General features: G+C 35.9%; 1 protein-coding gene across 7 annotated transcripts in view; it reads left to right on the top strand.

Moving 5' to 3' along the window:
* Positions 1 to 21,947, top strand: part of Rapgef6 (Rap guanine nucleotide exchange factor 6) — a 169,422-nt gene that overhangs the window by 40,821 nt on the left and 106,654 nt on the right. For all 7 annotated transcript variants that reach the window (XM_034507065.2, XM_076936834.1, XM_034507064.2 and 4 more), the window contains exon 6: positions 5,030 to 5,173. In XM_034507065.2, coding sequence (XP_034362956.1) covers positions 5,030 to 5,173 — 144 coding nt within the window. The remainder of the gene's footprint in view (positions 1 to 5,029; positions 5,174 to 21,947) is intronic.

The following is a 21,947-nucleotide window of genomic DNA, read 5'->3' as shown; positions in this document are numbered from 1 at the left end:
CTTAAAGCACTTGACCAAGAGGTGGCAGGATGAACATGAGTTCAAAACCAGATAATGATTCACAGGCAACATGGGTTTACTTAAGACATTGTCTCAAAAAGAAAGAAAAGGAAGAAAGAAGAAAGAGGACTAGGGTGAGGAGACATGTATTACTAGCCAGAATACTAGCATACAAATATATTTTTTTTTAATGAAGAAAATTACTGCCTAGAATTTTAATGTACACATGTATTAAATGTACCTTTTAAAAAATATTTAACAATGAATTTCTCTTTATGCCTCTTTATTATCTTTTTCCCCCTTAAGAAACAGGTATTTTCATTACCTGAAAACAATTTAAAGGAAGCATTTAACACAATTTAAAGTAACCCAGGACCCAGATCAAAAACATGCCCATTGGCCAAACCTAGGGGCATTTGGGAATCCAAAAAAAAATTTATAGTGGTGATGGTACCTTCATATATCATACAAGTAGTTAAAATCTTGATGATATGAATAAATGAAGAAGGAAGATGAAATAGCTCTCCTTGATGCCAACTAACAAATAGTAAGGAAACACTTGGCTTAAAATTGGTAAACCTAGGGAGACTAATGCTCAGTTAGAGAATGGAATTACTTAGGACATCACAGAGTATGTTCCTAGCAATTATTTGTGAAGGGAACATTACTAAATTTCTGATGTTAAAATATGGCAGATTTTCACCAGAATAGTAGTTATTGCTATTGCCATCATTTATACACAAAACTAATGGGATATTGCTATTGTTCTGGCAACACTGAGAAGAAAGATCATGTCTGGGATGTATTCTTGCTCAGCATTCATACTTAAACCAAACTCACAAATTACCAGGCACATTAGAGAACATTCTACAAATTGATGAGATCTCAGTGACAGGAAATAGAACAGTCATGGACCCGTTCTAAAAGACAAAAATGTAGCTTCTAATGAACATTATGCTTGTTTCTTTCTGTTGACTATTGGACAGTGGAGAATTAAAAATAATGTTAGCAAAAGGGCATGCAGGTAAGATACTGTCAAATTCTTGATTTTGATAATGCTTGTATTATGGTAATATGAGATAAAGTTCTAGGCATGAGAAAGTGCATCTTGATAAATTTCACAAGAAACAGACAGTATCCCTCCAGTTACTCTTTAGATAGATCAGGAAAAACTGATGTGTATAGAATGTCAGTAAAAAGTTATCAAATATAAATATAATTTTTAAGTTTTAGAACAATTTGTACTGATTCATCTGTGTTTAGAATGCTTTATTAATTATAGTAGAAAATAATCCAAATTTTCAGAATTCTTTAAAATGTTAACAATTTTTGAAATATTTGATTTCTAGTAACTTCAGGAATGATTGAAACTACCTGCAGCCAGACACCTTCTTATTCATTGGATATGTTAGCTTAGTTGGTATCTTTCAAAGTAAAGATCACTTTGTTGCCATGGTGGCAAATGCCTGTAGTCCCAGCACTCCAGAAACTGAGGCAGGAGAAATGCTGAACTTTCAAGGACAACGTGGCCCACAGTGAGACCCTCTCTCATAAGCAGAGAAAAGAAAATTAACCTTGTTTTTAAAAGGTTGTGAATCTGTTATCTGGAATGCATTTCATTGCTGTTACAAAGATTTCCCTGTTAGGAATTTATGGGTTGAGACTATAAGACTAAAGATTCTGTACATGATTTTTTTTTTTTATTTTTTATTTTTAAATATAGTTTCTTCCAGGTAGGAATACAAGGACATAGGCTACTTAACAGCCTGTGTCCCAATACATTCTTGGGGTTAGACCAGTTTTTCCTAAAGAGTAAAGAACTACATGAAAGGCACCCATGGTTGTAACTTGAAGATTTCGTCCAAAATTAAAATTAATGAGTTTTATTGGCAGGCAATCATTAGCATTAGGAAGCATCTAATAAAATTGGAGCCTTTGTCTTGACTGGGAGTGTGAGATGCTTCCACCAGTTTAGAAAAATGGTTAGGTAGTTGGTTAACATATTACCTGTTAATTTCACTTCAACATATGTAACATCTTATATACAGATGTATATCCATAATTTCCCAGAAATAGAAATAGCACAAATATCTGTAACCTGAATAAACCCTATTCAGTGTCCATAAGATGGAATAGTACTCTGCCTTATATAAAGTGAGCTGTCTCTTCTGCCATAAATGGATTAACCTTGAAAATACTCTGTTAAGTGAAAAAAGCCAGAGGGAGTGGGGCCAGTGATTGGGTTTTAAAGTGAGTAAATAAATTAATTGATGGAAAAAGTATTGTGTTGAATATAAAAATATGGAAAGAAGTTAGACACATGAAGCCATCAATTATATTACTTCATTTATATAAATTATGTACAATAAGATTCCAGGTGGTGGCACATGCTTTTAATCCTAGCACTCTGGAGACACTGGCAGGCAGAGCTCTGAGTGTAAGGTTAGGCAGGTCTACTACATACATAGCGAGTTTGATGCCAGCATCATACTCTGTGTGTGTGTGTGTGTGTGTGTGTGTGTGTGTGTGTGTGTGTGTGTGTCTGTCTGTCTGTCTGTCTGTCTGTCTGTCTGTCTGGTTTTTTTCCTCTCTGTGTACTTTGTGTGTGTGTGTATTACAAATAAATATTATATTACAAGAAAGAAATTGAACTGATAGGAAAAATTGAGATTAGTAATTACCTTTTATGGAAACAGACGGGCATTAAATACAGATAGATGCTGAGTTTCTTTAGGGTGGTAATAATGAGCTAGAACCAGAAAGTGATGACTGTTACAATTTCATGACTATACAGAAAGCCACTGAACTATGAATAGCTTTTTTAATATGTAAATTTTATATTAATAAAAAACAGAAAATTTCATAGATGATTTTACTACAAAGGTAGCTAGAACAAAACTACAGTACTTCTGAGTACCAAAAGAACTTTTTTAACCAATATACAAAGAATACACATTTCAGGGCTGGATCGATAACTCAACAGTTAAAAACACTTGTGCTCTTAGAAGGACAAGGTTCGATTCCCAGCACACATATGGTAGCTCACAACCACCTATAATTCCAGTTCTGATGCTTGTTTCTGATTTCCACAGGTGCAGCCACCAGGCTTACACTGTTAACTATAAATACATACATGCAGACAAAATCCCATACACAAAGAATAAAATAAACAAGTAAAACATTTCAGAGAAATAAATGTAAGAAAGACACATATAACAATGAGGCTCCATTTATGTCATAGAACCATGTGAAATAAATAAAATGATAAATACACTGCAAGAACATATATACTGTGTTCCATAAATAAGTATAATTGTGTGAATATTCCAGGAATATTGCAAGTTCAAGGTCAGGCACAGATGCAGAGCAAGAATCTGTCTTAGGGGAAGAAACAGTTTAAGGGAGAGAGAGAGATATATATGGCTTTGAATATCAGGTGTAAGAGTTTAAATTTATCAAGGGTGGGGAGATGGTGCTGGTTAACAGTACTGGCTACTCTTTAGAGAAGTTAAGTTCAGTTTCCAACACTCGTATGGTTACAGTCTGTGACTCCAGTTCCAGGGGCTCCAGTGTCACTTTCTGGCCTATGCAGATACTAGACATATGTGTAGTGCACAGACACACATACAGGAAAATACTATACACATAAGATGAATTTTTAAAATTTCAATAACTATGGTAAACATTGGCTGTCCATTGTTGCATTAGACCTGACAGGATGATTTATCTTGGTAGCTTATCTGACTACAGTATGAGATTGGAGAACTTGTCTAAAGCAGCAGGATCACTATTGATGTATTGTAAGACTGAAGTGATTAAAACTCAAATAAGGGATGGTGATGATGAAAGAAAGGGCATTAGGAGTAGAGCGTGTACAAACAGGATTGACCTCCTGAGAAATAGATCTGATCTTTGGAAGATGAGCATGGGAGCTGGAAATTGATTTTTGATTGAACTGCTTAATTCAGTGCCTAAAGCATATTTTGTGATAGCAGAGAGATGTGACATTAGTAGGAAAAGTAGTTGCAGAGAAAAACAAATAATTTCTTGAATATTAGGTTAGTTATATGTTTGTACAAAGATACGTAAGTTTGGAGAGCTGAAGAGAATGTTTTGGGAGAGGACTCAGGTTTGGTTCCCAGCACCCACATAGAGCTGCTCACAGCTCTAGGGAATCCAGTGCCCTCTTCTGGCCTCCTTAGGTACCAGCACATGTGTAGTATTGACTCACACAGACATATACACATAAGTACATAAGTGAAAAATAAATCTTTCAAAAATATTGTTAGTTTTTATAGTAATGATATACTTTGTGATTAGATAGTAGTCTTATATCAACATTACAGGTTTTGCAAATAGATAGGCCTGTCAGCTCACCTTTAGTAAGAGTCACTCTTATGAGCTGGAAAGATACTAGTCCTTAGGGATTTCATTTTTTTTGTAACCTAGAGATAGTAACTGGACATAGTGTTGCAGAATGAAATATATATATGTCTGTCTATTTTAAGTAGTCTCTATAACAGCTTCTCTGTTGTTTTTAAAAGTTGCCTATCCTTACTGATGTTTTTATGCATTAAAGTGAACATCAAGAATGTCTGTCAAAATAAAATAACTTTGTTTTGCTTTTCAGTAGTTCACTAAAATGATAGCCATGATTATTTGGTAAGTAAAGTAAATGCATAATAAGGCAGTTTGTAATTAGACTAACATCCAAGTTATAATTATTAAATGTGTAGGTATAGTTAGTTAACAGTCTTCATTTCTGGTAAGAGACTTTACTTAGACGGATATATGTTTATATGCTCAAGACAGACAGGTTCCTGGAAGGAAACTGTGGTCTCTAGTTCTTTATAAAAACATTGTCTTTAATCTTTTTCAGCTCAGAACATTGCCTTGTACAGACTGTTTCTTCAGGCACTTTCTTGGCTAGAATAAATGAAGCCTCCTTATGAGCCTTTTAAGATTTCATAGACTGTCGGAAAGATGGAAAAACTGGATGTTTAATCAAGAATGTGAACATGTATTTCAGGTAGAGAATTCCAAAGATAATGAAGATAGTATTTTACAAAGAGAAATTCCTGCCAGACACTCTCGACGAAGGTTTCGGAAAGTTAACTATAAAGGAGAACGCCAAACCATAACCGATGGGGTGGATGTTAATAACTACCTTTCGGTGAGTATATTTCAGACTTTTTTATGGATCCTTGATTTTTACCTAAAATATCTGTAATTTACATGGGTTTTGGTCTCTGCATGTTGGTATGGTAAAATAAGCAGTTATAAAAAACACTTCTCTACTTGACTGTTGGATTGACCAGAAATCTTACCTGTTGGAATTTTGCTTTAGCATTAATTTTGCTTAAAGTAATTAACCAAAGTATTTGTTGTAGCTTCTTATATACATTTGTGAGTTTTCTTGCCTTTATAGTGACTGAGTAGGATCTAGATTGAATCTGAGAACTCAGGCAATCGACTAATGGGAAAACTTAATATGATGGAAAACATAACAAAAGAAAGAAAACCATGGCAGTTCTTCCTTGGCCTGCAGGACTGTTAGTCAAACATAAAAACAGGAACTCGTGTAAAAATACATAAGTAACTTTAAAAGAAGCAAATGAAACATTGAGCTTTGGTAAAGCCAGAGAAAGGAAGCTGCTGCCTTTTAAAACTCTGTTGTTACAGATAACATCTTTTTAGACTGAGAAATGGTTAAATTGAGAAATAAAATAATTTGAAGAAGACTTGGCCCATGGGCATTTTTAAGAGGAAATTCCATAATGATGTCTTCCAAGGAGTCAGCACTGCAGAGTTCAGAACTGTTAAGTTGCCCTACAGCTTTCCTCCTTTGATCTGTGTTTAAATGACAGTATTAGAGTCACAGCAGAGTTGGTTGCAGAAAAATTGACAAGAGTCTGTTGCTTTGGTTTTCAGGAAAGAAATTGTATGGCAGGGTAGAGGAGAATAGTCACAGAATTAGTTTAACTAGAATAAGAATAGGATTCAAGGCAGCTTTAAAGATTCTGTCACATTGGCGTAATTTCATTAATTGAATATGTTCTATTTCTGAAATAAACATACTGGTTCCAAAATTTGCAACCAATACTGGAGTCATATAAAGAAACAGTTTCTTTTTAAATACACAGTTTATTGCTGGGCATTTGTGGCCCAAGCCATTAATCCCAGCACTCGGAGACCAAGGCAGGCGGATCTCTGTGAATTTTAGGACAGCTAGGCGTACACCGAAGAAACTCTGTCTTGAATGCCCTTCCCCAAAGTATATATCTCTGTGTGTATGTGTATATATGTATGTGTGTATACATATATACATATATATTACATATATATATATGATTTCCCTGTTACTATAACTTATTGTATACAATGTCTATTTAAATTTTTTTAAACGTGTTGTGATTTTTAAAAACTTATATACTTTGAATGCTCTTAGATTTTCTTTCACATTTTAAATGAGTGCATAGTGCTCCATTATAACAATATGGCATAATTAATTAATTTGGATCTCAGTATTTGTTCATGTGTACTTTTTATAGACTATATTAATGCTATTCAATGTCCTGTCATCACTTGCATACAGTATACACTGATAAAATCCAACCTTTTATATCTCTACATAAATACTCTTCCTAACTTCCTCTTGTTAATCACCTTTTTATGTTCAGATTGACTGTTCATTTTTCTGCACATTCTCCTGTGGTGTGCACTATAGAAGCTAGAATCCAAATTTAAGTATTTCCCTCTGTTGTTGTATACTTAACTTTTAAGAAAGTCTTTCAGTGAACCTAAAACTCACCATTTTGGTTAAATTGGCTAGCCAATGAAACACTGAGATCCAAGTGTATGTATGTATGTATGTATGTATGTATGTATGTATGTATGTATGTACCTACCTGTACCATTATTACCTTTATAGTGGTGGGGAATCTAACTCAGAATCTATGTGTTCTCTGCCTACTGAATCGTCACCACTGCCCCAAATTGGCTTTTTCTTGGCTTCTCCATGAAAGAATATATTGTTTGTCTTTCTGTGTCTCTCCCTCTCCCTCCCACCCCCCTCTCTCTCTCTACACACACACACACACACACACACACACACACACACACACAAACACACGGGGCGGGGAGAGGAAAGGGGGTAAGGTGAGAGGGAGGACGGAGGGGCAGAGGCATCACCACACCCAACTAGTCTCAGCTTTTTGAGGCGTTTTCATACTGTCTTTCATAATGGTTCTTCTAATTACAACTCGTCTATAGAGGATGAGAGTGTCTTCCCTGTATATCCTTGTCAGCATTTTGTGGTTTTGGTTTGTCTGTATTTTACAGTGGACTTCCTAGGTGGCTATGATACCTTATTACAATTTTGATTTATTGAGTAATTGTGCTAGATGTCTTAAGATTATATTTACTGGTTATTGTATTGCTGCCTTTTGAGAAGTATTCTGATCATTCAGCCATTTTTTCCTCTATGGGATTATGTGGAGCTTTTCATATTGTTTCTGAGTTTCTTAAATATTATAGATGTTAATCTTATGTCAGATGAATAGGTAGAATTTTTGGTATTCTTTTCACTTTTTGGTTTTCTTTGTTATATAAAAGTTTTTAGTCATGTTTGTCATTTCTGATTCTATTGTTGTTTTTAGGCTTATATTCAAATACTACCTATATTCAGCATTGAAGTGTGTCTTCTGTGTTTTTTGAAATTTTTTTAGTAGTTTGGGAAATATAGGTCTTTGATCTCTTGTGCAAGGTAAGAGATACATATGCATATCCTGGCAATGTTTATTAAAGGACTGTTATCTCTAGTAGTTTCAGCATCTTGTTGGGATGTTTACTATAAATGTGTGGATTTTTTTTCAGGGAGCCATTATTCTTCTATACTTATGCTAGTACCAGCATTTTTGGTTTACTCTTGCTTAGTGCTGTGTTTGAAGTTGGTACTGTGATGCCTACAGTTTTGTTCTATATTCATTTTGTTTATTTGTTTCTGCTTCCATATTTGTTGGGGGGGGGTCCCCTTGTCTTGTTAAGAGTATCCTGTTTTGAAAGGGGTTACATCAAACCTGCAAGTTGCTTTGGATACTGTGGACTTTAACAATATTTGTATGTGGGTTTCTGTGCCCATAGAGGCTGAAAAGTGGTGTTGGATGCCCTGGAGCTAGAGTTACAAGAAGTTATGAGCTACTTACTACCCTTGTGAGTCCTGAGGACTGAACTGTGGGGCTCTATAAGGACAGTACACACTCTCAAACAAACCACTGTGCCACCTCTCCAGCCCCTAAACATTAGCAACATTAATTCTTAATATATGAACATAGAAAAAATTCATTTAAAGGCCTGTGGTTTTTTTGTTAAATTCAATTCTAGGCTTGTTTTTGTGAAGTTTTTGTATTTCTTTTTTTTTTTTTTTTCAATTTTTTTTATTGGATATCTTATTTATTCACAGATGTTATCTCCTTTCCCCATTCCTCCCCCAGAAATCCCCCTCTCCCATCCCCCCTTCTCCTTTTTGCTTTTATACCATTTTAATTACATGCAAGTGTTAAGGTCAGTTCTAGGTTGAGGAATTAGCAATACAATAGATGCAAATAGTCAAGGAACAAGCAAGGCAATAAACAAAGTTCCATGATGTGATCACTATTTCTAAGGGCTTATCAGGAAGATCAAAATATCTGAGCCTACTTCCCTGTCTGTATTTCTTTTTTAATGGTTGGAGTTGGGGTATTCTTTGTTTGATTTATACCTCTTAAGTATTGTATTGCTTTCATGATATATTTTTCAGTATTTTTTTATATTTAAAAACAGTACTGAGTCCTGACATTGTAGCACACACCCTTAAGTCTAGTATTCAGAAGGCAGAGGAGGACAGATTTCTATGAGTTCAAGGCCAGCCTTGTCCATGTAGCAAGTTTTGGGCCTGCCAACAGGGCTACTCAGTGAGACCTGTATATACTGCATTTTTTTTTAACTACTGATTTTTGTAAATGTGTGTACAGGTGCATGTATACAGGAAGGCCGCAGAAGCACCTCAGGTTCATTCCTTTAGACAATCGATCCACTTGGCATTTGTTTTATTTTATTGTCTTTGGAATCTCTTCTCACTGACTAGCCATGGCCTCTTTTTGCTTCCCAATCACTATGTTATAGCACCCACACCATTTCTGGTACTTTTATTTTTTAGTATGTGTGCTAGGGACTAAACTCAGGCTCTGATATTTGCAGGGCAAGCACTTTACCAAGTGACCTCTATCTCCAACATCTGCCTAATGACCTTTTTAATTTTGCAAATTTACCAAATTTTATTTTTCAGTTCTAATAATCTTTTGCTGGGGTTTTTAGGCTCTTCTTCTTCTTCTTCTTCTTCTTCTTCTTCTTCTTCTTCTTCTTCTTCTTCTTCTTCTTCTTTCTCTCTCTCTCTCTCTCTCTCTCTCTCTCTCTCTCTCTCTTTTTTTTAAGGTAAGTCCATCACATTTACTTCTGAAACATTGCTAGTTTTTTAAAAGGCTTTTCTATGCAGAGAATCATATCTGTAAGCAGGGGTAGTTTGCCTTCCTATTTGTAATACTTTTATTATTACATTTTAATTTCCTTGACTAAAGTTTCCAGAAACTCTGTATTGAATAAGCAGCACAAGTGAACATCACCATACCTGAGAGAAACACTTTGAGCATTTTTCCTTTCAGTATGTTGGTGCGCTTCTATCTTCTCTGTCCTTTGTTAACTTGGTCTCTGATCTCTGTATCTATAATTAATCAGGCTTTTATCATGAAGCAGTGTTAAAGTTTACCAAGTTTATAGAGAAGACTATAGGATGTTTTGTAGTTTGTTCTGATGTGATGTATTTTGTCTGCTTTCTTATTTGTGTGTGAATGTGCAGACATGCACATGTGTATCTGTATGCATGCATGTGTTTGAAGGTACCCATGTGGAAAACAGCAGAGGACAAACTCAGATGCTGGTCCTCAGACACTGTTAACTGTCTTTTTTGGAGACAGGATCTCTCACTGATTTGCAACTCACCAAGTAAGTGAGCCTGGCTGATGAGTAAAATTTAGAGATTATCCTGTCTCTACCTTCCCAGTGCTAGGAATATGAGTACTTGCCGCTGTGAGGATTACTGTATCTATCAGGATAGTCTCAAAGTCACAGAGATTGTGGTCCTGGAGTTAAAGTTGTGCACCACAAAACCTGGTTTCTAATTTCTCTTTTATAATTGAATTTTCAGTAATGAGCTAAAGTTATCCCCACCGAGCTACCTCCCTTGCCCCTGTTTACTGAGTTTTAAGGCAGGCCCCCCCCCCATCTCTTTCGGGTGTGTGTGTGTGTGTGTGTGTGTGTGTGTGTGTGTGTGTGTAGTTTGCTTAAATTTTCTATTCTTCTTCACTTAAGAAAAATTTTGTTGATTTTTATATTTGAAGAAAAAAAGCAAACAAGTGAACAAGCTTGAGGACCTGAATTTAATTCCCTGGAAGCCCCTTGTAAACTCATGTGGTAGTATATCTTTTTTACTCTTAGTACTTCTGCAGTAAAATGAGAACTAGAGATTGGAAAATTCCCAGAAACCCACTAACCATCTAGCGTTGAGAATATAGCTACAAACAAGGTAGAACATCTACCTGCCACAGACAAGGTAGAAGGCAAGGACCAACAATGCAAGGTTGTTCTGTAGCTACCCTCCACAGGCATACTCAGACCCATATTCTTACCTGCCTCCTTCTTGTTTATTTCATTAATCTCTTGTATTACATCCAGTCTTTGCTGTTTCATTCACTTTGTTTTGAGTTGGGTTTTGTTTATGTCATTGGTACATTATTACATTATTTGCTATTCTGTTCTTTGCTGTATGTAATGATTGAAATTAAATTCTTAGTACTATTTTTGTTGTATCCTACTAGTTCTATTGCTGTTTTTATTTTTTTAAGAGATGTTTTTCCTTTTAATTTCAAGTGCTCTGGTGCTGGCTAAGTCTCCATTTAGCTCTTTACAGTTGTATTAATTTCTAAGTTCTTCTTAGTCTATTTTCAGGTACAAACGTCTCGATATCTGCCTGCTTTTGGTCCTGTTTGCATGGGCTGCCTTGTCTAGCCTGTCACTGTGTTCTCTGTGTGTCATTACTGATAAAGACCCCATCTTGTTGGGCCTTTAAAAAATCCATGTAGCAATGTGTCTTTTAATTGGAGAATGTATTTATATACAAGATTACTATTGATGAAGGCATATTCCTATCTTTTGTTAATTTTCTTCTCATTGTTTATTTAAGGCTGAGGTTCTTGGAGCCAGAGCCAACTATATGCTGACCTGGCACTCTGCATCAGAATTTGCTCAGCGAGTCATCATTTTGGTTGTTTTTTGTCATTTTCTTTTTCTATTATTGATCTGTATGCTTTACTGAATGGTGATGTTGGATTATTTTCTCTTTTTCATTTTGTCATTTCTGAATTTTACACTGTACGTTTTCCCTAGTGGTGGTGATCTGTCTTTCACTACTGAAGGTTTCCCTAAGTATTTTTTCTGAGGCTTGTCTTGTAATGACTTCTTTAAAAAACAAACAAACAAAAACAAACAAAACATTTTTAATTGGATATTTTCTTTATTTACATTTCAAATGTAATCCCCTTTCCAGGTTCTCCCTCCCCACTCACACCCCCCAGTCCCCTATCCCATCCCCCTCTCCCTACCCACCTACCTACTCCCACCTCCCTGTCCTAGCATTCCCCTACACTGGGACATTGAGCCTTCACAGGACCAAGGGCCTCTTTTCCCATTGATGCCTGACAAGGCCATCCTCTGCTATGTATACATCTGGAGCCTGTGTACTCTTTGGTTGGTGGTTTAGTCCCTTGGAGCTGTATGGAATCTGGTTGGTTGATATTGTTATTCTTCCTATGGGGTTGCAAACCCCTTCATCTCCTTCAGTCCTTTGTCTAACTCCTCCATTGGGGACCTCGTGCTCAGTCCAATGGTTGGCTGCAAGTATCCGCCTCTGTATTTGTCAGGCTCTGGCAGAGCCTCTCGGGAGACAGCTATATCAGGCTTCTGTCAGCATGCACTTCTTGGCATTCACAATAGTGTCTGGGTTTGGTGACTGTATGTGGGATGGATCCCCAGGTGGGGCAGTCTCTGGATGGCCTTTCCTTCAGTCTCTGCTCCACACTTTGTCTCCGTATTTGCTCCCATGAATATTTTGTTCCTTCTTCTAAGAAGGACCGAAGCACCCACACTTTGGTCTTCCTTCTTCTTGAGCTTCATGTGGTCTATGAATTGTATCTTGGGTATTCCGAGCTTTTGGGCTAATGACTTCTTTTGCCTGTCTTGGACTTTTCCTTAATTTCTCTGGGACTAACATTCTCACTTGGCAGCTATTCTCTTACAATACTTGAAATATGCTATGCCATAAGAATTCTGCTGAGAAGCCTGCATAGTCCTAATAAGATACCCTTTAGGTGATATGGTACTGTTCTGTTGCAGTTTGTAGAATTCTGTTCCTTATTCTTTGGACAATTGAGTATAAAATGCCATGATAAAGATATTTTCTGGTCAGCCCTGTTTAGAATCTTATAGACCTTCTTGTGCTGGATGTCCTTATGTTCTGACATTTTAAACTTAAATTTTTAGGGGCTGGAAAGATAGTTGAATGCTTATGAGCACTGTTTGCTCTTGCAGAGGACCAGACTTAGATTCTCAGCTTTACAATCATCTATAATTCCAGTTCAAGGGGTTCTGATATCCTCTTCTGGCCTCCCAGGACACCACACACACATGTGGTACACAGACGTGCGTGTGTGTGTGTGTGTGTGTGTGTGTGTGTGTGTGTGTGTCTTTAAAAAATAAAATTTTAAACTTTTTTATAACTTTGTTTTGTTTTAGATAACTTCTCACCATGTTACCCAGGTTTGTCCCAAGCTGCCAGGCTTAAGAGATGTTCCCAGCTCAGCCTCCCCAGTAGCTAGAACTATAAACACATAACTACCATGCCTAGCACATTTAATACTCATAACAATGTGTCATCATTTGTTCATTGAGCTTCCTGATACTTGGTTATTAAACTTATTTATAGGTTTTTGTTTTTAAAAATGATTTTCTATAAAATACCTTTGTGGATATGTGTCTCATTATATTAATTACTCTAGAAAAAAAAATTACAAGATGTTTCATTGCCAAATAAAAGGATGTTTATACCATTTGGCTCTTTGTATGATGAGTTAAAGAGTACTTATAATGTCTGTGTGTACGCATGTGGGGGCACCTACATTATGTATGTTGCTTCTATATTTTAGTTTCAACTTTAATATGTTCTTTCTCCAAATTTTTGTTTGTTTTTTGGTGTCATGTCATAAGACACAGAGAGTTTGTATTTCCTCTTGAGGTCTGTCTATGGTTTATATATATGAGTCATTTGCTTTTAGTCTTCCTGTGTTCTGAAGAAAGTCATCTTACTTTAGACATTTTGGTTTCCTGAATAGATTAAACCAAGCAGTTAGTACTTAGGATTTTGTTGGGTGATAACTCTTTAAGTGCATTTTTGCATATATTTGGCTGCTTGAGTTAGGTAGTTTTCCTACTAGATACTGTCAGGAATTTGGTAAATCATGAGGGGAACTTAATTGATCAACTGAGACAAAACTGATGATTTAGCAGTGAGACTAGATTAGTTAGAGAAGGATTTTTACCAGAATATTTATGTGTGTAATATCTTGAATTAATATTATTTTCTTAGAAAGGATATATTTCAGGCAATTTAGAAAATGCTATACTGACAGTCTTCATAAGAATGTAAACTAGTCCAACTTTTAAAGAAATTGATATGGCAGTTTCTCAAAACTCAAAAGTAGGTCTGTTGTTTGAGCTGTATTACTCCTGGGTATTGAACTGAAGAACTCCAAGTCAGCATATCACAGAAACGAGGCACTTGCACACTAGTGCTTATTGCAGCACTAGTAAAAATAGGTATGGAGCCACTTAGTATTTAACAGCAGAGAAATGGGTAAGGGAAGTGTGGTATTTGTGCACAGTGGAATGAGAGCTGGGCAGATGGCTCCATGATAGAGTGCTTGCCTTGCAAGCATGACAGCCTGAGCTCCATTCTTAGAAACCACATTTTAAATAGCTAGTAATGGAAGTCCCAAGCTTATAACCCCAGCAGTGAGACAGGCAGAGACTGCTCTCCAAGGCTCCCTGGTCAGCCAATCTACCCTACTTAACAAGTTCTGGGCCAGTTAAAGATTGTCAAAAAAGATAGACAACACCTAAGAACAATATCTTCTAACTAAAACATATACATAACATATACTACATACACATGTATTCATGTTCGCATACACACACATACACACATGCATGCGTGAGAATGAAGTTATATTGTTAGCAGGAAAATTGGTACAACTGGAAAATCGTATTAAGTGAATTGAAGCAAGTCACAGACAAACATGTTTTCTCTTGTGATTGCTAGATTTTATATAAATATACATAAAATTATATGTTTGGATATATAGATATATGCATGCGTGTATGTATGTATATAATATGTGATTAAAATAGAAGTGAAATTACGTAGGGGAACAAAGACATGGAAGGGAGAAAGGTAAGAAAGGGGGCTGTAGGGGGAATGAACAGAAGGGAAATATGTTCAACTTACAATATGTACCTGTACAGAAAGTTACCAAAATTTAATTGTAAAGTTTGGATGCTTCTTTGAAAAAACTCATTTGAATAAATTTATAAGACTGCAAGTTTTTTAAACAAGAAAAATGACGTTCTAGTTTCTGTGAAAGCATTTACAGAGGATTGATGCTATAACTACTATAAAGTCCTTCATTTTCTTTGTCTTATTGTCAGCAATTCATAGAAGAAAATGAGAAATGCTTTTATTTGAGTTTTTGTTTGCTGTGTAGCTCTGGCTGGTCTGGAACTTTGTATTTACTAGACTAGTCTTGAACTCACAGAGATCCATCCACCTGCATCCTTGAAACTTTCTTTTCTTCCATTTACAGCCATCAAATTTTTCTTGCTAGAGTGCTAAAGGTATGCAGTTCTTAAAGATGTGCAGAATATTTTGCCATTGTTGTTTTCTTTGTCACACTTACTATTTACTGCATAACCTGTACATCATAATTTTGTAAGAATTAAAGATTTTGAATAGATTTTAAGTTTTTCTTAAAACTAACTTAGAATAACTGCAGAAGAGCTGGGAATATAGCTCAAAGGTAAAAGTGCTTGCCTAATATTCACTAAGGTCCTGACTTTAATACTTAGCACTTTGTGTGTGCGTAGGTTCACCCACTAAAAGACAGAATGGCTGAAAAAGATGGCTATTCACTTGGAGTATTTTATTATTAACTATACAAAATAGTTTATTGTAATGTTTTAATGTATGCATAACTGTACTTTGATCATATTCATTCCTCCCAATGTCAGGCATAACCTCAGTGTGAAAATAATGTAAAAAGAACGTAGTGCTGAAGCTTGGCCTCACACCTTCTCCCATCTCTTGACGAAGCTACGTACCCAGCCTTCGTCTGACTTTTGAGACAGAGTCGCAGCGGCTGCCCAGGCTGTGCCCAGACTCAGTCCTTAGCCAGGTCAGGGTTGAAACTTGAAGTCTCAGCCTTCCAGACAGTTCTGAAGTATGGCCTGTGCCTCCAGGCCTCACTCTAGTAGTGATATCTTTAAGACCTCAGTCTTTGTAACTGTTTATGTGTCTGTTAAACTTTATTGGTTATAAATAGTACATAACTCATAGTTGCAGTTTGATATTATATATAGGCCTTTGTAGCAATCAGCATGATCAAGATAAACATTTTTATCACTCCCAAATGCTTTGTCTCTTTTTGTAATCCATCCTTCCCTAAATTCCTGTCCTTAGACAGCCACAGTGCTTTCTCTTAATGTTAATTAGTTTTATTCTCTGAAACTTTATGTGGCTTAATATGTTACATTATTCTTTTTGCCTGTCATCCTCTACTTGTTTCAGTGATTGTGAGATATATCCATATTGTGTATTTCATTATCTCTTCACTTTTTGCTGAGCAATACTCCATTGTTTCAGTATGGCTTAGTTTGTTTAATTTTCTGCCTGCTGGTTAAGTATTTAATTATTTCAGTGTGGCACAGTTATGAATGTTTGTATATACATCTTTTTTGAGACAGTTTATTTTCAGCTTTCTTAAGTTAATATCCAGGAGAGGTAACTAGATCATACATTAAATGCTACAGTATTTAAAACAAAACAAAACAAAGAACCTGTTCTCTAGGGTGCCTGCACAGTCTCTTCATTCTTTGTTGTATTCTTTCCTTTGGTCTAAAAGAAAAAGTAACTTGTTCCTCCTCCTTCTCAGCATTTGATGGAGTCAGATTTTATCAGCCTTATTCAGAAACTCTAATACTTATGTACATTGTGGTTTTAAGATCTTAAGTAGTTTTGTTGCTGTAGGAATAACTAAAACTTTTTCATACTTTATAGCCACAGTATAAAATCTTCTTGGACCATGGACCTTTGAGAAAGATATATTTAGTATTTAGAAATAGCACAAAGATATTTGTTTTATATATATATATATATATATATATATATATATATATATATATATATATACACATACACACACACATATACACATACAGAGAGAGAGAGAGAGAGAGAGAGAGAGAGAGAGAGAGAGAGAGAAACCTGTAATTAAGCCATATATAGAGACTCCAGCATCTCTGGATGAGCTGGCTGCCTACAGTCCTTCCTCCTTTAGTTGGTTTGCCACTAAAACAGTTGACTTTACTTACCTGCCTGTTCACTGGGTTTCTGTCGGAGTACTTGAGATATAAGTACACACCTGGTGCCTAATTCTTGCTACCTGTAGGGTTTTTTCACATCAGTTATTTAAAATGTGTGTTTCAGTTTCTCTGTGTCATTTCTCTAAGTGCTCACTACTATTTTGTTGTGAGAAGTCTTAAAATAATAACTTGGGTTATTTTTGAACTCATGATGCTCTTGCCTCATCCATGTGCCACTACCCTTGCCTTAATTTTCCTCATAGGACTGTTACAGCATCACTCAAGCCCACTGCACAAACTGTTTTCATCTAGATTGGGGATGAGAAGTATTATGTAATTTCTTTATCAAAACAAATGTACTTAGTCATTTTTGTATTTGATTTTAAAATCTGCTCAAAACTGGTTCTCTTGCCACACAGTGGTGGTGCATACCCTTAATCCCAGCACTTGGGAGGCAGAGGCAGGCGGATTTCTGAGTTCCAGGACAGTCAGGGCTACACAGAGAAACCCTGTCTCGAAAAAAACAAAACTGGTTCTCTTTTTGGTAGCCTTGTTCTTCATATTCTCTTATACCAGCTGCTTCATTCATTTTGCTTTTTTTAAGTTTTAGATGGAGCTCTAACAATATCCTTGTTTTTAATTAATTAAGTAATTAATTTTGGTGGTGGTGTTTACCACAATCTGTCAGAGAAGTTGCAGTGCTCCAGAACATGAGGACATCCAGAGTCTAGACCAGCCTGTGGAGTGGAACTTGCTATGATGGTACAGGTGCCTTATGTTGGTACTGCCCAGATGGGTAACAGCCACTACATATGCTCTCTAAGCACTTAAAATGTGGCTAATGTAACTCAGTGTCTTAAAGTTTTAACTTTATTTAGTTTGGAATCAACTTAAGTAACTAAATAGATAAATGGCAGCTGCCAGATTGACTAGCACAGGTTTTCACATTTCCAGTTTTGTACATTGTTTTTCTGTGTATCTCCTATTTTTTGACCATGCCACATTGTTGGTCCTTAAACAGGCCATGTTTTTATATAAATCTCTTGTATTCTACATTTTGTTTTAAATCTCCCTTTATTATTTGTTTTACCAGAAACCTATTCATTCTCAGGACTCAATTCTGTATCATTTTCTTTTTGGAAAGATGGAGCATGCATCTGTGCTTTTAGAACATCCTGTCAAATGTGTATGCTTACTCTCTGCATTACATTGCTCTTGCCTCTCTGTATCCTCAGAGTAATTTGCCTGTCATAAGAACAGCACCTGTTCTTAGGTAAGGTTACTTAGCTTTGTGTGTCTTTGGTCATTGTGTGAACTTTATTTTGGTCTGAGCGTTTTTGATTTGTGGGTTTTGTTGGTAGTGTTATAGTTCTGGGGATATTGGTATGTTAGGTTGATAACTTTTAGGTTTATTAAGGGACTTTGCCTAGTGTCTGGTATTCTGTAAAACATTCAGCAATTGAAGTCACTTTCATAAATATGTTAAAGTAAATAAAGTCAAGTGAGCTAATAAATGAGAATGAAAGTATGAGTTCAGGCTAGCTTGATAAGCACACCTCCTCCTGCTAAGTAGAATATGGCAGGAGCTTCTTTATTTGTAGACTCCAGGCCTTACCGTCATTTTTTAATTTTTTGGTCCAAACTGAATCCTAAATGTTCATAGCCATCCCTTACTTGCAATGAATGGCTTGGTGTCATTCATTTCAGAGGTCTTGATTTAGGCCTATTGCTTCTATATACCAAATTGCCATCATTTGGATGCATGTCTTTCTTCTTCAAGTTTATTGCCTTCTTCATCTTAACCTGAATATACTGTGCCTTTTTTTAGTTTGATATGTGCCAGCAAAATAGTACAAAATGTTCTTTACCTTTTCCTATTTCACAGGTAAAAGACTCATTTCTAAAGGTATTAGCAACCTCAGAGTAGGAATTTCTTGAATTTGAGCGTGATGACGTGGCTCAGCAGGTAAAGATGCTTGGCACCAAGTCTGATGACCTAAATTCAATCAGCTATATCCAGGAGCGCAAACTTAACAGGTTAGAGAGATTGCTTAGTGGCTAAGAATACCAGCTGCTCTTTTAGAGGGCCCAGGTTCAGCTCCCAGCACCCACATGGAGGCTCACAACTGTTCATAACTCCAGTTCAAGAGCATCTGATGCCTTTCAAGGATACCGGGCATGCACATAGTACACATGTGTATATCCAGGCAAAATACTCATACACATAAAATTAACACACACATACACACACGCAAAAACTGTTTTATAGAACATCTTGAACTTGAGCTCTTGGTAGATAGTACACAGAGTAAGTTTCCAAACAGAGATGAATCTAGTCCCAGGTTAGAAGGAGCAAGACAACCGGATCTACATAATGCTACTCAGAAGGATGCCCTATTTAAAACTTGTAGATTGTATATTACTAGAATTGTCAATTCAACGTTTTCAGATTGCATTTGCCCTTGTAGTTGAAAGCACAGAAATAAACCTTGGCTGAACTTGGTTGTGCATCCTTTTAATCCCAGCATTCAGAAGACAGAACCAGGAAGAATCACCACAAACTCCAGGACATCTTGGTCTACAGAGTGAGACTGTGTCTTACAAAAAAACAAAAAACAAAACAAAACAAACAACAACCAAAAAAAAAAATATCCACCTCTTTTCTTATAATAGTTAGCAAGGCCAGTTGTTTAACCTAACCTAAATGTCTTACAGTTTAGATTGAAGTCCCTTTCTTATGTGACAGCAATCAACCTTTACAGCTTTCTGGCCCAACTGTCTCTCCTTTCTTCAGCCTGCTCTTTTTCTCTGGGAGGCTATTACTGACCTCTTTTCCTAATATTAATGCTGAGCTTTTGAGTCTAACTCTAGACTTCATTTGCTTTTCATTCTTTTTGTTCATAGTAGTGTTGTGCCATGTCCTGACAAAGTCTTACTTTGTTCGCAAACCCCATTCATCCACATTCTCCCTGGGGAAACCTCTGACATTTCTTCATGGATTATACTTCCCTTTGTTGGTCCATAGTACATCACATATGCCTGATACAGGTGCCCATACAGTTCTGTTCCACTGAGAAAACTGAATTACCAACTTACAAGAACTTGCCTGGTATGTGCAAGTTGTTAAGTTCAATCCTGAGCTCTATTTTATTTTTTACATAAGATTGATTGCTTTGCTGTTTTATTTTTATATTTAAATATTTGTGTGTAGGCAATATCTCTGTGGTTCCGAAGACAATCTCCATTGCCAGTCCTCTCAGACACACTCTTGTTCACTTTTGCATATACCAGGATAGCTTGTCCTCATCAAGCTTCTGAAACTTCTTGTCCATCCCTTCCATCTCAATGTAGGAGTACTGGAATTAGATATGTACAGTACTGCATCTGAGAATAAAAGCTCAGTACCTCATGCTTGTATAGCAAATACCTTTCCCATTGAGCCAGCTCCTCAGTCCAGTTGCTTTGTTTTAAATAAAGTATGATAGTAAACATTTTCATAGGTGTTGTTCAATTTTTAATACTGATATTACTCTGAGTTGAATTCCAAGAGTAAGCCTGAACCAATATACATAAAACATCTTAATTTTTACCAAAGTAAACACTTAATGTACCTTTGACTGGAAATGAATCTCTACCAAATATTATTATTGCTAAGCTATTTTTATAGAAATGTGACTGAGTCAATTATAGATCTGGACGTTGGTTTAGAAGTTTAAAAATTAGTTGGTGCTTGGGTACTTTAGTTAAGAAAAATTGGTGCTTGGGTACTTTAGTTATGAAATGAAGTTTCTTTTACTAGATAGTCTCATTGTGGTATGCCAGTGTGGTCTTAACTGGATCTCAAGTCCCTCAATAGAGAAGGTATTTTATTAAAGACTTTTACATTTTTTACCTTCTCCATTGTTATGCAGGTGTTGTGATTTTCCTGGTGCTTTCTATCTTAAAAACTTTCAAGGATATTCTCCTTCCCTCCCCCTCCTCCTCCCTCCCTGTCTGTCTGTCTGGCCATCCGTTTGTCTGTTTATCTATCCATCTCTCATTCACTACTATCTATATCTCCTAGTAGAATCTGGTTCACTCTGTAACATAGTTCTTGATCTTGATAGATTCTTATAACAAGCTCCGGGGCTGTAAGCTCACAAATCAGTGCCATTGATATTAAGTGGGAGAAATATCAGTTTGAGAGTTGTAAAAGTTTTTGGTGAAATATATGCGTCTTACAGAAATGTAATATATAAAAGAATAGTAAGGAAAGTAAGGCAAGGTCCTCAGAGCCAGAGGTAGTGCCGAAAAAGTGTCTTTCAGAGGAATGTTTATTAACACAAACCTTTATATTTGATGATGCTAACAGCTCATATATCCTGCCTTTTAAATTTTTTGTCAATTAAAATATTTTCAAAATACTTCATACTATGCTATATGTTTGCCTCTTCTAGTTTTTCTTCTGTTAACAAACAACTTTTATGTATAAATTAATAAATGACTGGTTATTTCCTTAGGATTAATACATAGAAATTAAATTACTGGGTTAAACGTATGAAGATAACTTTCTACATTAATATTACTAGCACAGTAGTTATATTTTTAATTGTTTTTATTATTTAGTATACATGACTTTAGTGTTAGGAGGAAGACAGCCAGGTAAATTGTTTCTTCTGGGGCAGTTTGTGGTTCCCTGTGGATGAAACTAACTCATGTGGATGTGCCCAGGGACCCAGAATGAGAGAGATTATCATATTTGAGACTGTGTGCACAGCAATTGCCAAAAAAAAAAAAACTCCTTCAATAATTGTTTAACTCAGGTCTTAATGTATGTCAGCAGTCTACAGATAATTTTTGACAGCATTCCAGGTAGACGAGTATAACAGCTCCTTAAATGGCAAACAAATTAACATTACTGCTTTTCAGATTCATCTGTTCTCTGTTCATTAAAAACTATGTTCTGTATTCAGTTTTCTCAGTACTAGAAAATGATGTGTTTAAATGAGAGGTAATAGTGTGATCCAGTTCAGATAAAATATTCTTGACAGTTTATTTTTAAAATGAGGTTTTATTTTCTTGTTTGTGGATTTTTAAACTATTAGATTTTGTTTTTGAAAAGAAACACTATCTTAAAACTATGTCGATAATAATATATCTGTCTGACTTCTATGTGCAAAATATGTTCC

The sequence above is a fragment of the Arvicanthis niloticus genome, chromosome 6 (genome assembly GCF_011762505.2).
Source record: "Arvicanthis niloticus isolate mArvNil1 chromosome 6, mArvNil1.pat.X, whole genome shotgun sequence".
In the NCBI taxonomy this organism is placed as follows: Eukaryota; Metazoa; Chordata; class Mammalia; order Rodentia; family Muridae; genus Arvicanthis; species Arvicanthis niloticus.
Note: the sequence above shows the minus strand (reverse complement) of the source record. Positions and strands in the feature narration are given on the sequence as shown.